The sequence below is a fragment of the Protopterus annectens genome, chromosome 2.part2 (genome assembly GCF_019279795.1).
Source record: "Protopterus annectens isolate FY-2018-M chromosome 2.part2, PAN1.0, whole genome shotgun sequence".
In the NCBI taxonomy this organism is placed as follows: Eukaryota; Metazoa; Chordata; order Ceratodontiformes; family Protopteridae; genus Protopterus; species Protopterus annectens.
The window spans coordinates 481,572,416-481,587,599 of record NC_056730.1 but is presented as its reverse complement, the minus strand read 5'-3'; the positions used below and the strand labels follow the sequence as shown (position 1 = coordinate 481,587,599).

Genomic DNA, 15,184 nt, shown 5'->3' with positions numbered 1-15,184 from the left:
ATGTCAGTGTGCCTGACTATAGAGTCACCTATTACTAGTGCGTTAGGTATGCTATTTCACCTTAAGGGCTGTGACTGTGTGGCACACTGATTTCGTGTTTTATGTGTTGTCTGGTTTGTGACGGGAAGTGCAGGTTGTTTGGGTGTCTGCTTTGGAGGTCTCTGATGCTTTTGCAGGTTTTTGTTTAGAGCCTCTGCGTATGATTTTGTGTATTTATGTGTATTTTTTGCTAGTGCTGTTTTAGTAGGTCTGTGTGTGGCTGGAGGTGTGGTGCAAGTGTTAACCTTCTCCTCTTGACTGTCTGTTCCAGTCTTGGGTGGAGACAACTTAGCTTCCTGTTTGACTGTACAATTGCATCTCTCGCATATGTTAGTGTTTTGTGGTAGGAGGAGAGGGTTGTCTGTGTACATGAGGCAGTTGTAACATTGCCTAAGGATACCCAGATTCACCAGCTGGACTGGAGAGTGCACCTGAAATTGCCCTTTGGTCATGCCTGAATAGTAGAGCGAGCTGCTTAGTCACTTGGTTCTTCAAGGAAAGAGACTCATTCTAAGTCTGTTTCCCATGTGTTGTTTAGTAAATGACCATCTGTGTTTGTGCTACAAAATTTGAAATAAAAGTTTGAAATTAAATTCAAATCTCTATAATCACTGTAAAAGTACAGAAGGCAGTACCACAAGCTAACAGGCTTGAAAAAAGTGTTTATGGTAATTAAGGAGAGAGAGAGTTAAGTAATGGGACACTAGAATGGTTGGGGGGGGGTTATTATCCTGCCTAGGGCCCCATCTGACCATGATCTAGCTGTGGCTGAATTGCACAATGGAGAGTACCATTATATAAGCAGATTAGGTGCATTCCATACAGAAGGCATATATTTCAGACCAACTTAAATACATACATACCTACCTACATACCACAAATATAACAGTCTACCTGACTGATGCAGGAAGTAGCCTGCTGCTTACTCTAACTGAGCCTCTCACCCATTCTCACTACATTTCTCTTTCTGCATCATCTATCTCACCAATTTTTTAAAAGGTCTAGTGATTTTACTGTTTACAATCTAATACAAGTCTCAGCCTTCAGTTTCCTAAATACAGAACAGTTGCTAACAATTTCAAACAGGGTGCTCACAGTACGGGTAAGTGTTTTGCATTGTCCGTAAAATATACTTTCTTCATAATACAATATAATTCATTATTATTTACCATGAAATGTTGCTTAATCAGAATGAGAAACCAAACCTTTCATTGTGGAATAGGAAAGTTTTATGAAGCAAAATAAACGGTTGCCTGAAAGGCGATACAAATAAGAAGTATACTACCCACTCAGGGAGTACTCTCCACTTACTCGCCACCCTATTAGTAAAAATAAATTAAATGGAAGTAAAACGCTTCATGATAAGCAATACAAAGTGTGTACCTTCAATATTAAGACTACAAGATTTTTTCCTCAAATACATTCCCACCAGGCCTCCTTCTTAATGACTTGTACAGCTATTTAATATATTTTTTTCCACAATTGAAATGAAAAGTAAACCAGTGTTTACTTTCTCCTCTTAATTTTTACTGTCTTAAGTTTGATCAGGTGGAACACAACCTAAAACTTCTCATTTTGCCCTCTTAATTTGGATTAGAGTAATTACTCTCTTCCAAACCTCTCAATCAATGTAAAGCCCTTCTCTCACTCTATGTCCTCCTGAACTGTACCCAGCACACCACACATGCAGCCTAACAAGCACACTATGTAACGGCACATAAAATGCTCTCCTCCAGCTACTGCCAGCACTTGGAATTATAAGCATGTCTATACATTTTCAAGAGAAAGATTAACTAAATTTAAGTCACAATTTATGCATTAAACAGCTCTTTTACTAGGACAGTAAAATGCATCATCTCTTCCCAGCAGTTAATGACATGGCTCTCTGAATGAGACTTTTGCCAAGCTAGTAACAATTGCAAAAAACTTACCTGTGAAGTCCACCTTTCCTATTAAGTTCTGAATCTGTGGTGCTATCCCCAGCTTGTACAGGTATAAACTAGAAAAGAAAACATCAAATATGAGGGATGGAATCACTGGTTGTTACTGATAAGACTGTGCACATTTAGAAAGCCACTCAAATAATTATATTCCTACAGCAACAGTGAAGTTTATCACTAAACTTCTAGGGAAACAACTGACATAATTATTCCTTTATTTGTAATGGAAATAATGCATGTGAATACCTTTTAGTAAAAAAAAAGCTGGTGAGAAAAGTTAAAGAAATACTGGTAGCACAGGTTAAAATCAGAAAATAAGATTGGGGGGGGGGTAAAAATTAAGGCTGTATAAATAAAAACACAGATTAAATGTAAAGTCACAAAATATCTGCAGCAAAACAAAAGATGAAAAATATACTGCTGATTTAAAACAGGAATTTGAGAAACCACACACTATCTTTAGTGATGAATTGTACTAATACTAAGCATGCCTTAGCCAAATAAATGCATTTGTTTAAGTTGGATATGGGCTGTTAATTTACATTATGGTTTATTTTACAGCCATTTCAAAAAAAACAATACATTAAGTCATTTAAACTCTGTGGAAAAAATGGGATTAATAGTGATGAATAACAAAAAGTTTAAATTTTGGGGTGCAACTGTCTTTAGTGATTTACTATAAGTTTTATAGTGAAGCTTTGTTCTTATTAGAGAGAAGAATTTCAATGTCCAAGTTTAAAGAGCAGAGGAATCCTACAGAATGGAAAGAATGAGCAAAAGTTGCGCACTCACTGTTAATAAGATTTTAATGATAATGGCCCCACTTCTTCAGACCAGTAGAACTAAGGCCATCAAGACAGCTCAGCATCTGAAACTTGCCCAAACTCCTCCTCTCTTGTTGTTCTCTCCCCCGTTTTTAAATGGCACACTAAAAATCAGGGGGAAAAAAAGGACCGAACTACTTACAAAGTAAACCAGTAGAAACAAGCAACCCAAATATCTAAATATTTCCTAGACTGCATCCACCAGTGGCTGGGAGAAGGGTGGGTATGTTGAAGATGCTGGACCACAATAAATGAGATGGGTTATTAGAGTAAATAGCTGAAACAATAAGGTCTACATTCTTCAAACCAGTAGGGTGGAGTATCAAGCTCATCCTCCTGTATGGCATCAAGAAAGCACACCTCATGTGACAAAGCCCCAATGAATTACTGAGTTCTAGAGCTCATAATGACTTATAACGTCTTGCAATAACATTCACAGAAACCCATGCTTCAGCTGCTCAGACATCATTTACAAAAGCATTTTTGAAAAACTATTGACTGGTTAGCCACGGCCCCAGCTAAATATGTGTTAATCTTGTCTTTTTCAACCACCTGGACAAACTAATCTGAACACTTTGGAACTTATTTTATTAGGGGCAAAAGAAATGAATAAGAGTCTTTGCAAACAGATTTTGTTCCATCTATAAACAATCTCAGCAATCCATATACACTGCAGGAAAATATTGGAAAAAATAGGAGACTGCTGCATTTGGTGTTGGTTGGAGATGTGAATGAGTCATAACAAGGCTTATTCCACCAATGGAAGAATTTCCACAATACTGGCAAACTGAGGGACCACGCGTGAAACATCAGTAAATAAGACTGACCTGATCATTATCAAAATGGCTTCTCCAAAAATATGAGGTCATCAGAAAGTGACTGGTTAACACAGTAAATGTGTATATATTGTCATGTTTTTTCAACACATGCAGAAGAAGCAAGTTCCACCATGCTTGTCTATATTCCATACCATGTCCATGTTTTCAAGTATGAATGGTCAAGTGCACCACATGGAGTCCTGAAAGGCCTGCAGAGTCACAAGGTCTGCCCTCATCTCCAGAGCATTGATGTGCAGACTGGCTACTAAGTAAGACCATGTTCCTTAGATGTTTTCTGCACAAAATGCACCCCGCCCCCTGGCCTGGACAAGAGGAATCCATGGTGATAACCACTACAGGAGTCAACACGACCAGGTCACCTACAGCCAACTGCAGAAATGACATTCACAGTGAATGACTAGGGTCGGGATGTAAAGACACCAGGACAAATGCATTCTTCACACTTAGGAATTCTTACTGTAATTAGACAAGTGCTCAACTTCCAATGGAAAACCTATGTGAGACTTGCATGAGGTTCTAGGCAAATTACTGCTGCCATCAAGCCTTGCATTTTGAGGCAAAGAGCTGCAGAAACTGACTGAGACTGAAAGACCTGCTCCACTGCTTGCTGAATGGAAGGAATCCTCTCCAAGTTGGAGACGGGCCTTACAGTATACTTTGTTTAGCATGCATCTGCGTAATATGAAAGGCTGTGATCTGGGTCTTAGTAGGGTTCAATGACAGAGAAGAGACTTCCAAGCTATCACCAACTTCTTTAGAGTTAGTGTAGCCAGGAATCCACATTCAAGAATGGAAACACCTAGACACCTGGCAATCAATGGATCACTGCAACAACAGATATATATTTGCTAAATATGATGGGTACTGAGGTAATACCAAATAGAAGATCTCAAAACTAAAAGTGACTGGTTCCTACCCAAATGCATAGATGCCTCCTGGACGTCCTTGCAACTTTTAAATGGAGGTAGACATCTTAGTGAGATAAGGAGCACATCCAGTCTCCTCCTAATAGACAAAAAAGAACAGATTTCATCATGACCCTTGAGAATTTTTATTTGGGAAAAATTAATTTAAGTTGCGGACGTCCTTCATTGTTCTTGAAACTAAACACTCTGAAGTAACACCAGGGTCCTCTCTGGTCTGGTGGAACCTCCTGAATGGCTCTTTTGTGAACAAGTTTAAGGCATCTCCTGAATGGCTCTTTTTTGAACAAATTTAAGGCCTCTGTTTTTCCCTGTACTATTGATGGAGTGGGACATTAGGTAAGACAAGAGAAGAGATTGTGGCTTGGTTGAGGTGTAAAAATATATTCTACAGCTTCTGGAAAAGATGGCCCAAATTCACTCGTCCTAGCAAGCCAAGCAGACAGGTGGAAGAATAATCGGGCAAGTCCAAAACAGAACCAAATGTAGCAGCCCTATATGAGGCATGAGCTGCACTGCATTTAACAGAGTGGCAAGCAACCTGAGAAGACATCCCTAAGAAAGAAAGAACAGAAGTCTTTTCCGCAGAGTCAGGAAGGCCTGAAATAACCTGAAAGGCCTAAGAGAGAGGAGCTAAAATATTTCTGGTTATAGGAGTCTGCTAGTTCACAGCTCTAAATGACAGGGAAGTATATACTTTTTTTTTTTACCCAACCTCTGTGTAGTTCTGCTGTCTTTGTCAAAAGGAAGCAACTTTGCAGAAGCCAACAGTTTTGATGGCTTGTCAGATGCAACAGACACCATAGAAGGGTCAGCAGAGAGGCACAAATAAAGACACTTGCAGTCATCAGCCACGTTATACAACCTATCATGTTTGTAGGAGTGGGGGGACTAGGAATTAGGAGCCTGAGACATAGTGGAAAAGTCATCCAGAAAGAACAGAAGTGACAGCAGAGGACCTAGCAGAATCCATTTGCAGAGGTTCATAGCACCTCTTCTGATCAAACGTCTAAGCACAATTCCATTCAAAAAATGTCATCATTCTGGAAAATGTCTCAACAAAGAATTCTACTCAAAAGGAGAGTCCGGACTAACAGACACCTCTTCCTCACAACCATGATCTAAGGGAGAAGGAATCTGGGAAGAATAAGTCAGGGATTCCTCATCAGAATCCTCATCCTCCTCACAGCAATCTTGCGTCCTTGGCCTGTTAAGAGGGGTAAAAGACCAAGGAGGAGCTGGAACAGAAACTCTCAAATAAGGCTCCAGAGCCATAAGGACATTAAACGGGCCTTGAGTGAAGTTTTCCTATTCTCTCTGAGAATCTTTAGGAGCAGAAGTATGCTTGATTTTTTGCTTCTTTTTTAAAGGGACTTCAGCCTTAGATTTTAGGAGGATCTGACCCCTGTCGACGTTCAGTCAGCATCTCTTCCCTCACCAAAACCTGAGCAACACCCCTAAGCCCTTCAGTAATAATCAGCTATGGTTCCCCCTGTACATCCACAACAGATGTCTGGAAAGCCTCCATGGACATGAGTGAAACGGGATTCATGCAGGCATCCGAAGCGGCTGCAGCAGAGGAATCAGACAGGGAAACTGGGCGGTCTCCCGGGCTTTTATTAGCTTCAAGAGACAGACGTCTGGCAGACGTGGCACAGCAGAAGAATCAGACAGAGCTTTCTTGGCCTTCTTCAGACAGCTGACCCTCGACCAGGAAGATCCTTCCATGGTGTCTTTAGCTAACAGCTTAAGACATTGGTTTTCTAAATAAATAGCAAAGGAAGAGAGCGGAGTATGCAGTGTCTTAGGGACAAAGACCTGGGAAACAGTGCAAGATGTATGACTGTGGGAAGCACCTAAGCAAAATAAACACTGCTCGTAATGATCTTTATTGGGAATTTGTCTCCCGCACTGGCATTTCTCCTTTCTGGATGACATGAAACCAACAACCAAAGTAAAAAAAAGAAATAAAGAAAAACAAATATCCCGACGTGGCACTTATCTAAAAGAGGCTTGGCAACCAGCAGATGAATGACCATTCAGACAATCATTCAGACAAATAATCAAAGATGGCGTTCAGATTGGCAGCAAAGAAGTTCTGAGGATGGTATGTCCTGACATGACCTTTATGCCCTAATGCAGTCCGCCGGGAGCATACATGTCACATACTGCACACCCATTACAACCTAGAGGCTTTGGTATACTGGCCGGACTTCGGGACGCCCTAGGCAGAGGATCCCTACTGTAAATACTGCAACAGTGATACGGAAGGACATTCTACATGCCTTCTCTTACACATATGCATTCTCCCCCTCCCTAGGCGAAAAGTTTCGAGGAGGTGAAAAGCTGAATCATAGCCAAGCATAAAAGTGATTTTGCTGGTGATTTTCAAGGATGAGACTGAAAGAGCAGACAGTCTTAAGTTGAGATGACTAAGGCTGCAGGTGTGGCTATACTTCAGAAACACAAAGCATTAAATTAAGGCTGATGCCCACAAACATTTAACTGCCTGCAAAATATTTCTACTAACATCCAAACCAAGAGGTAAAAAGGTCACACAAACCATTCAGTAAAACAGAAACCATCCAGTAAAACCTGCAAAGAAAACCCAGCCAGGCTAAAGTTTTCAATTTGCAATACCATAAAACAGCTGAAATATGCATGTCCACAGCTAGTAGGGTTTGGTTTATTGTCCTGAATGTACCCATGAAAACAAACAGTAAAATGTCATGGGCATTCAGAAACCATGTAGATGAAACAGTGTATTTCCTACCGGTGTCATTTGCATATTACCCCCAGGCCTCCATTACAGGTTTAAGGTATTGCACAGTGAAACCTGTAGCTTGATTGGGTTTTCCTTGCAGTTTTTAGTGAATGTGCGGCCTAACTTATTTTCAAAGCCCATGATTCATTATTTTCACATATTAACAAAGTCTAAAAGGAGGAAAAAGGTGCTTATGTATACAAATAACCCCACAAAAAAGCACCTGGATAGCCGTTTTACCCGAAATAATAGACTTTTATTGTTTCACCCGAAGCTATTTCAACTGGAAATAGCAGTAACAGAGCTTTGGATAGTCTAACTGGACGAATGACACAGCTAGTGGAACTTCTTGAGCCAATTTGCCATTCATTGCTTAGGACCCACCCCTGATTCTACATTACCAGGAAATCAGGAGGCGGGACCTCTTAGGAGTGGTAATGGCTGTGGAAATAATCGGCGTTGTAATAGCGACTGTACAACGCAGAACCTAGGAAGTTTTGATCCCAAATGAATGCCAGAACCGTTTAAAACAGTGGAAACGGCTTCTACAAGTGGCACCAATGAAGGATGGAGCAAAGAGTTTTCGTCAAGAACCAGAGGTGACTATGAATCTAATAATGGTTTGTTAACTAATGTAGAACAAACTTCTGTGAATTCAGAGACTTGGTTAAATGTGAATGTCACATGTGAAAAGACTATACAGTTAAATGTGGACACTAATGCAGACACTTACACCACTAATCTGCTTAAATTGAACGATTTATTAAATAGATTTAAAGTATTGAGTGTGGATAATGCATATCTTAAAGAATGTCTAAACAAGAAAACAGTGTCTAAAGGTTTGAGAGTTTATAGGTATCCGAACAATGTAGAAGAGGATTCAGAATTTCATAAGGAACTGTTTAACATATTCGACAACTGCAGATTTGATATTTTACGTGCTATTATAAATCTGTGTGGAGACATGCGTGAATGGGTGTACCTTCGTTGAAGGCTGTGAGTCAGGGCCAGCAACTCGGCACGTAAAAATCTACTGCCAATCATTAGCAGATCGGAGTTCCACTGTGGCGACCCCTAACCGGGAAAAGCCGAAAGACACAACAACAACAACGTACTATTATAAAACAAAATGAAAAAAACAATGGCTAGTTTGAATGAAATAACTGGTAGAGTGACACACAACTGTCTTCTGAATGATTTATTGTTTACTATAGATGGAGAAAAAGGGAAGTACGATTTGAGAAACCAAACAAATGATAGAATTAATACTGTTAATAGGAAAAGGAAAAAAATGGAAAGGGATTTATCTGAATATGAACGTAAAATACAATACTCTAAACCTAGGAACTATATAGAATTTTCTAACACTGAAGTTGGTCCCCCTAGAGGAACAATGCTAAGAACTAATGATGAGGAAGAGAATATTGATTATTATTATGGTAATGGGGAAGATAAGGTATAACAACACTAGTGACGATGGCCCAGGGGACATCAATGACCCTTTAGTGTATCCCCCCTTCGAAGATCCGAAAGGTTGAGGAACAAGGGAACCCACTTTTCAGGGGAACTGAAGGGGGTGGAACAACAGAGGGGGATATCAGAGACATTGAATTTGACATGGCTGGCTGATGTAGGATCAGAAGTAGGAGACAAAGAATGTGGAAATATAGAATCCACAGGCTATATGATGAGGTGCAATGGGTACACAATTTTTAACTATAGCAATTTGGACATTACTGAAGAGTATTTTAATTTGTTTGCAAAAGGTTTTAAATTTGTACCCCGAAGGAAATGTCAAATTAGTAAGTTACTTATAGACCTCAAAATGTTTATTAGAAAGAAAAATATTGAATTATTATTGAAGCAAAACAATGTTGTTGATGGTGACTTAAGGAAAAAGAGTACTTGGAACCCCCAGTTGAAGAATTTTGAAAGCCTGGCTGAAAATAAACTTAGAACAAGGGTTTCTAATAATAAAACTTGGTTGAATTTGTCTAAAGAGGAAATTTTGATTTTGAATACACTTAAAGAAAACACATTTATAAGAGTAATGAAGCCAGACAAGTGTGGTGGTATGGTTATAATGGATTCTATAGCATATGAAAGCAAAATGATGGAACTTTTACAAGATGAAATTATTCTAAAGTTTCATTAAATGAAATAAATATTGCTTATAAGAAAATTATTTTATTTATTTTTATTTGTTATTAGAAGGGATTATACATGTGGATACATTTAATTTTTTGTACAACAAAGAGCCGAGGGTCCTCAGTATATTTGATATTCCAAAAACACACAAGAGCACAACCGACCCCCCCCCATGAGACCGATAGTGGCAGCTAGTCAATCGGCCACTGTACCAATAGCCAAGTACTTGGACTTTAAGTTGAAAAACGCTTCCTTAAATTCCTAGAATACCCTTAAAGATTCATGGGACTTTCTTAAGAAAATAAAAAATGAGTTGTTTTCAGATAAATTGATGTTTGTAACCATAGATGTGGTTGACTTGTTCACTTCCATCCCTCACAGTGATGGACTGGAATTTTTGGAAGAAGGACTAAGAAAGTATGGAAAATTTAGTGATAGAGACATATATGTGATAATGACACTAATGGAATTGGTTCTTAAACATAATTTCCTTTACTATGAAGGGGAGTTTTTCCGCCAGGAAAAAGAGTGGCAATGGGAGCTATGTGTGCACCAACATATGCCAATTTTGTCCTTTCATGGTGGGAACAAAAGTATATTTTCCATTCTATATATAAGGATTGTTGGGTATTACACTGTCGATTTCTGGACATATGTATCTTTTGGACAGGAGGGTAAGACAAGTTAAATGAATTTATGAAATGTATATCTTCAAGTACTGATTTCTTGAAATTCATTTACAATTCTGGACATGAATACATTGATTATTTAGACGTAAGGATTAGAAAGGACATTGTGAATAAAAAGTTTAAATCAGTTATATAGGAAAGACACATATTGTAATTCATTTTTACACTTTCAAAGTGCACACCTCTTTGCCCAGAAGGAAAGTATTGCCAAAGGTCAACTCGTTAGGGGCAGCAGGATGACATCCGAAGATGAAGACTTTTTAAAAGAAGGTAGTTTTCCAAAAAGTATGTTTTTAGAAAAAGGCTACTCCCACAATTGATTGATGAGGTGTTTAAGGAGGTGACCTTACATAGGAGGGACAGATTTGCCCCCGTCCTTGGAATAAAAGACACAAATATAGCTTGTGACAAGACTAGCACCAAAAAAAGTGGTTATGAGAATGTATTTGTCCTAGATTACAGTGGAGATGCAAACGTTATTATAGAATCATTGAAAGAAGAATGGGACAGGTTTAGTAGTTTATCAGATTTGAACCTTCAGTTTGACAAACCTTTAAGGTTTGTTTTTAGGAAGGGGAAATGCATTAAAAACATTTCAGAAAATAACTATAGTAAGGGAAACAAAAAAGCTGGAACTTTTAAATGTGGATCTTGCCCACAATGTCCCTACATTCTTAACAAATGTGAGATATACGTTACCAGCCGAAATAAATGTATCACCTCCAAAGTATACTCTAACTGTGAATCAAAAGGGGTGGTTTATCTGGTGATTTGTGAGAAATGTGAAGGCTTTTATGTGGGGAAGACGGAGAGGTGTATAAGGAGGAGAATTTACGAACATTTATACGATATTAAAAAATGTAACAATAAAAACACTTTAAACATACAGAAAAATGTAAAATGCAACTTTTAAGTTTTTTATATTAGAGGAAGTACAAAGAGATGCCAGAGGGGGACCATAGGAAACACAGTTAGAATACCGGGAGGTATATTGGCAGTTGATTTTAGAGGCCAATAGGTGGCCTGGGTTAAATGACATGCTATCCCTGGCACCTGTTTTGAAGTTACGGGCTGCAAAGTTGTAATCATTTAGCAGCTATTACTTGTTTGTACACCTTTCCAGACTTGTGTTATGTTTTGAATTAATGTAAAGCATTTTTTAGTTCCATGTTTTTTTTTACAAACTGTTTTATAGTTCAAAACGTTTTGAAGGTGTGAGACACCAATCTTTTCTACATTTCCATAATGGTTATGTGTATTGATTGGTTTTATCATTTTTATTTGGCCTTTGATAAGTGTTTTCATTTAATGCAATTTTAATAACAGGAGGTAGTCAAACAAATTTTAGATTAAACAGTATTCTAGGCATGGAGGTTTTAGTGTAAATTATATATAACATATATACATTTCTTATTTGTTATGTGTTTTTAATGTTTTATATTTCTAACATGCATATACTGATGTTCTTAACGTTTGTATTATATGACTATAGGTCATTTTATTATGTTGATTTCTTTTGCTATATTCTTAATTGAAAGCTAATTAGTTTACTGAAACCAATTGAGGGCAAGCTATGATTATACAAGGTTGATTGTGAAGGCTTGGTTTTATTCTGATGAAGTTAAATACACAAATGTACTCTGTACTATTAATTCAGCATTAAAGTGTTTGCTGTGTCTTCAATAAAAGTCTATTCTTTCGGGTAAAACAGCTATCCAAGTGCTTTTTTGTGGTCATCACATATTAAGTATATAAACCTAACCCAGACACTGGGGATGCACAAGCCAGTGTATTTCCTCGTGCTGGTCATAAAGCCTGGATAAATGGGGAAGGTTACGTCAGGAAGGGAGTCTGATGTAAAAATTTTGCCAGATCAAATATTTGGGCAACAATACAGATTTCCATAGTGGATTGGTCGAGGCCTGGAATAATGACAACTGCCACCAGTACTGTTAGCCAAAAGGGTGCTTGTGGAAATTGGGCTACTGTTGGCCAAAGGAAAAGAAGAGGTGGAAGGCATGCCCGGAGGCAGGAGGAAGGTTAGGAGAGTAGAAGTGAGGATAGGAACTTAGAATGTTGGCAGCATGACTGGTAAAGGAAGAGAGCTAGCTGATATGATGGAGAGAAGGAAGGATGACATATTGTGCTTGCAAGAGATCTGATGGAAGGGGAGTGATGCCAGGCATATTGGAGATGGGTTTCAATTGTTCTACCATGGTGTGGATGGGAGGAGAAATGGGGTAGGAGGTTATCCTGAAGGAACAGTATATTATAAGAGTGTTTTGGAGGTGAAAAAAGTGTCAGTGAGGTTTATGAAGCTGGAAATTGATGGTGTGATGATGAATGTTGTTAGTCCATATGCTCAGCAAGTTGGGTGTACGATAGATGAGAAAGAAAAATTTTGGAGCGAGTTGGATGAAGTGGTGGAGAGTGTACCAAAGGTGAGCGAGTGGCGATTGGAGTGGATTTCAATGCCCATGTTGGTGAAGGGAACAGAGGGGACGAGGAGGTGATGGGTAGGTATGGTATTAAGGAAAGGAATGCAGAAGGTCAGATAGTAGTGGATGTTATGAAAAGGATGGACATGGCTGTGGTGAATACATATTTTAAGAGGAGGGAGGAGCAGAGGGTGATGTACAAGAGTGGAGGAAGATGTACACAGGTGGATTATATCCTATGCAGGAGGGCCAGTCTGAAGGAGATTAGAGACTGCGAAGTGGTAACAGGGGAAAGTGTAGTTCAGCAGCATAGGATGGTGGTCTGTAGGATGATGATGGAGATCAAGAAGAGGAGGAGAATGCGGGCAGTGCCATCAAATAATGGAAGTTGAATAAGGATGACCATAAGGTGTAGTTTAAGGAAAAGTTAAGACAGGCATTGGGTAGCAGTGAAGAGTTACCAGATAGCTGGGCAGCCTCAGCACAGGTGGTAAGGGAGACAGCTAGAAAGGTGCTTGGTGTGACATCTGGACAGAGGAAGGAGGACAAGGAAACCTGGTGGTGGAACGAGGAGGTACAGGAGAGTATACAGAGGAAGAGGTTGGTGAAGAAAAAATGGGATTGTCAGAGAGATGAAGAAAGTAGGCAGGAGTACAAACAGTTTAGGCATATAGTGAAGAGAGAGGTGGCGAAGGCTAAGTATAGGGCGTATGGAGAATTGTATGAAAGGTTGGACACTAAGGAGGGAGAAAAGGACTTGTATTGATTGGGTAGAGAGAGGGACTGAGCTGGGAAAGATGTGCAGCAAGTTAGGGTGATAAAGGTTAATGAGGGAAATGCACTGACAAGTGAGGAGAGTGTGTTGAACAGATGGAAAAAATACTATGAGGGGCTGATGAAGAGAATGAGAGAGAAGGTTGGATGATGTGGGGATACTGAATCAGGAAGTGCAATGGATTAGCAAGGATGAAGTAAGTACAGCTATGAAAAGGATGAAGAATGGAAAGGCTGTTGGTCCAGATAACACATCTATGGAAGCATGCAGGTGTTTAGGAGGGATGTCAGTGCTGTTTTTAACCAGATTGTTTAACAAACTCTTAGAAAGTAAGAGGATGCCTGAGGAGTGGAAAAGTGTTTTTAACCAGATTGTTTAACAAACTCTTAGAAAGTAAGAGGATGCCTGAGGAGTGGAAAAGTGTATTGGTAATGTTTTTTAAGAATTAGGGCGATATGCAGAGGTGTATAACTACAGAGGGATAAAATGAATCAGCCACAGCATGAAGTTAAATGAAAGAGTAGAGGAAGCTTGGTTAAGAAGAGAGGTGATGATTAATGAGCAGCAGTTCGGTTTCACTCCAGGAAAGAGCACTACAGATGTGATGTTTGCTCTGATGGTGCTGATGGAAAAGTATAGAGAAGGTCAGAAAGAGTTGCATTGAGTCTTTGCGGACTTAGAAAAAGCATATGACAGGGGGCCTAGAGAGGAGTTGTGCTATTGTATGAGGAAGTGGGGAGTGATAGAGACGCACGTAAGAGTGGTACAGGATATGTATGAGGGACGTGTGACAGTGGGGAAGTCTGCAGTAGGAGTGATGGATGCGTTCAAGGTGGAGGTGGGATTACATCAGTTCTGAACCCTTTCTTATCTGCAGTGGTGATGGATGGGTTGACAGAGGAGATCAGACAGGAGTCCCTGTGGACTATGATGTTTGCGGATGACATTGTGATCTGTAGTGAGAGCAGGAAACAGGCTGAGAAGACCCTGGAGAGGTGGAGATATGCTCTAGAGAGGACAGTAATAAAGGCCAGCAGGACTAAGAATATATCCGTGTGAATGTGATGGAGGCCGGAGGACTGGTGAGGATGCAGGGAGTAGAGCTGGCGAAGGTGGATGAGTTTAAATACTTGGGATCAATAAGTTCAGAGTAATGATGAGCGTGGAAGAGAGGTGAGGAAGAGAGTGCAGTCAGGGTGGAGTTGGTGGAGAAGAGTGTCAGGAATAATTTGTGACAGACGGGTACAAGTAAGAGTGAAAGGGAAACTCTACAAGATGGTAATGAGATCAGTTATGTTATACGGGTTGGAGACAGTCAAACCGACAAAAAGGTAGGAGTCAGAATTGGATGTGGCAGAGTTAAAGATGTTAAGATTTGCACCGGGTGTGATGAGGATGGACCTGATTAGAAATGAGTATATTAGAGGGTCAAGCTCAGGTTGGACAGTTTGGAGACAAAGCCAGAGAGGCAAGACTGCACTGGTTTAGACGTGCTGAGGAGGGATGCTGGGTATATTGGAAGAAGGATGCCAAGGATGGAGCTGCCAGGTAACAGGAAAAGGAGGCGGCCTATGATTAGGTTTACGGTTGTGGTGAGAGAGGACATGCAGGTGGTTGGTGTGCCAGAGCAAGCTGCAGAGAACAGGAAGAAATGAAAACAGATGATCTGCTGCGGCAACCCCTAATGGGAATATTAAGTACATTAACCTCACATCTTTTCCCCTTATCTCGCTCTCTCTCTTCACAGTCTCTTTCCTCCACAATTTCTCTGGGCCTGCAATTATTCAGTATTGATCAGTGCCCTA

At 39.8% G+C, this 15,184-nt stretch overlaps 1 protein-coding gene across 1 annotated transcript in view; it reads right to left on the bottom strand.

Annotated features, from left to right (window-relative positions):
• IQGAP2 (IQ motif containing GTPase activating protein 2) overlaps positions 1–15,184 on the bottom strand; it is a gene marked incomplete in the record, with an annotated part of 4,327,392 nt that overhangs the window by 2,532,503 nt on the left and 1,779,705 nt on the right. The window contains 1 exon segment of the mRNA XM_044063965.1: positions 1,971–2,038. Coding sequence (XP_043919900.1) covers positions 1,971–2,038 — 68 coding nt within the window.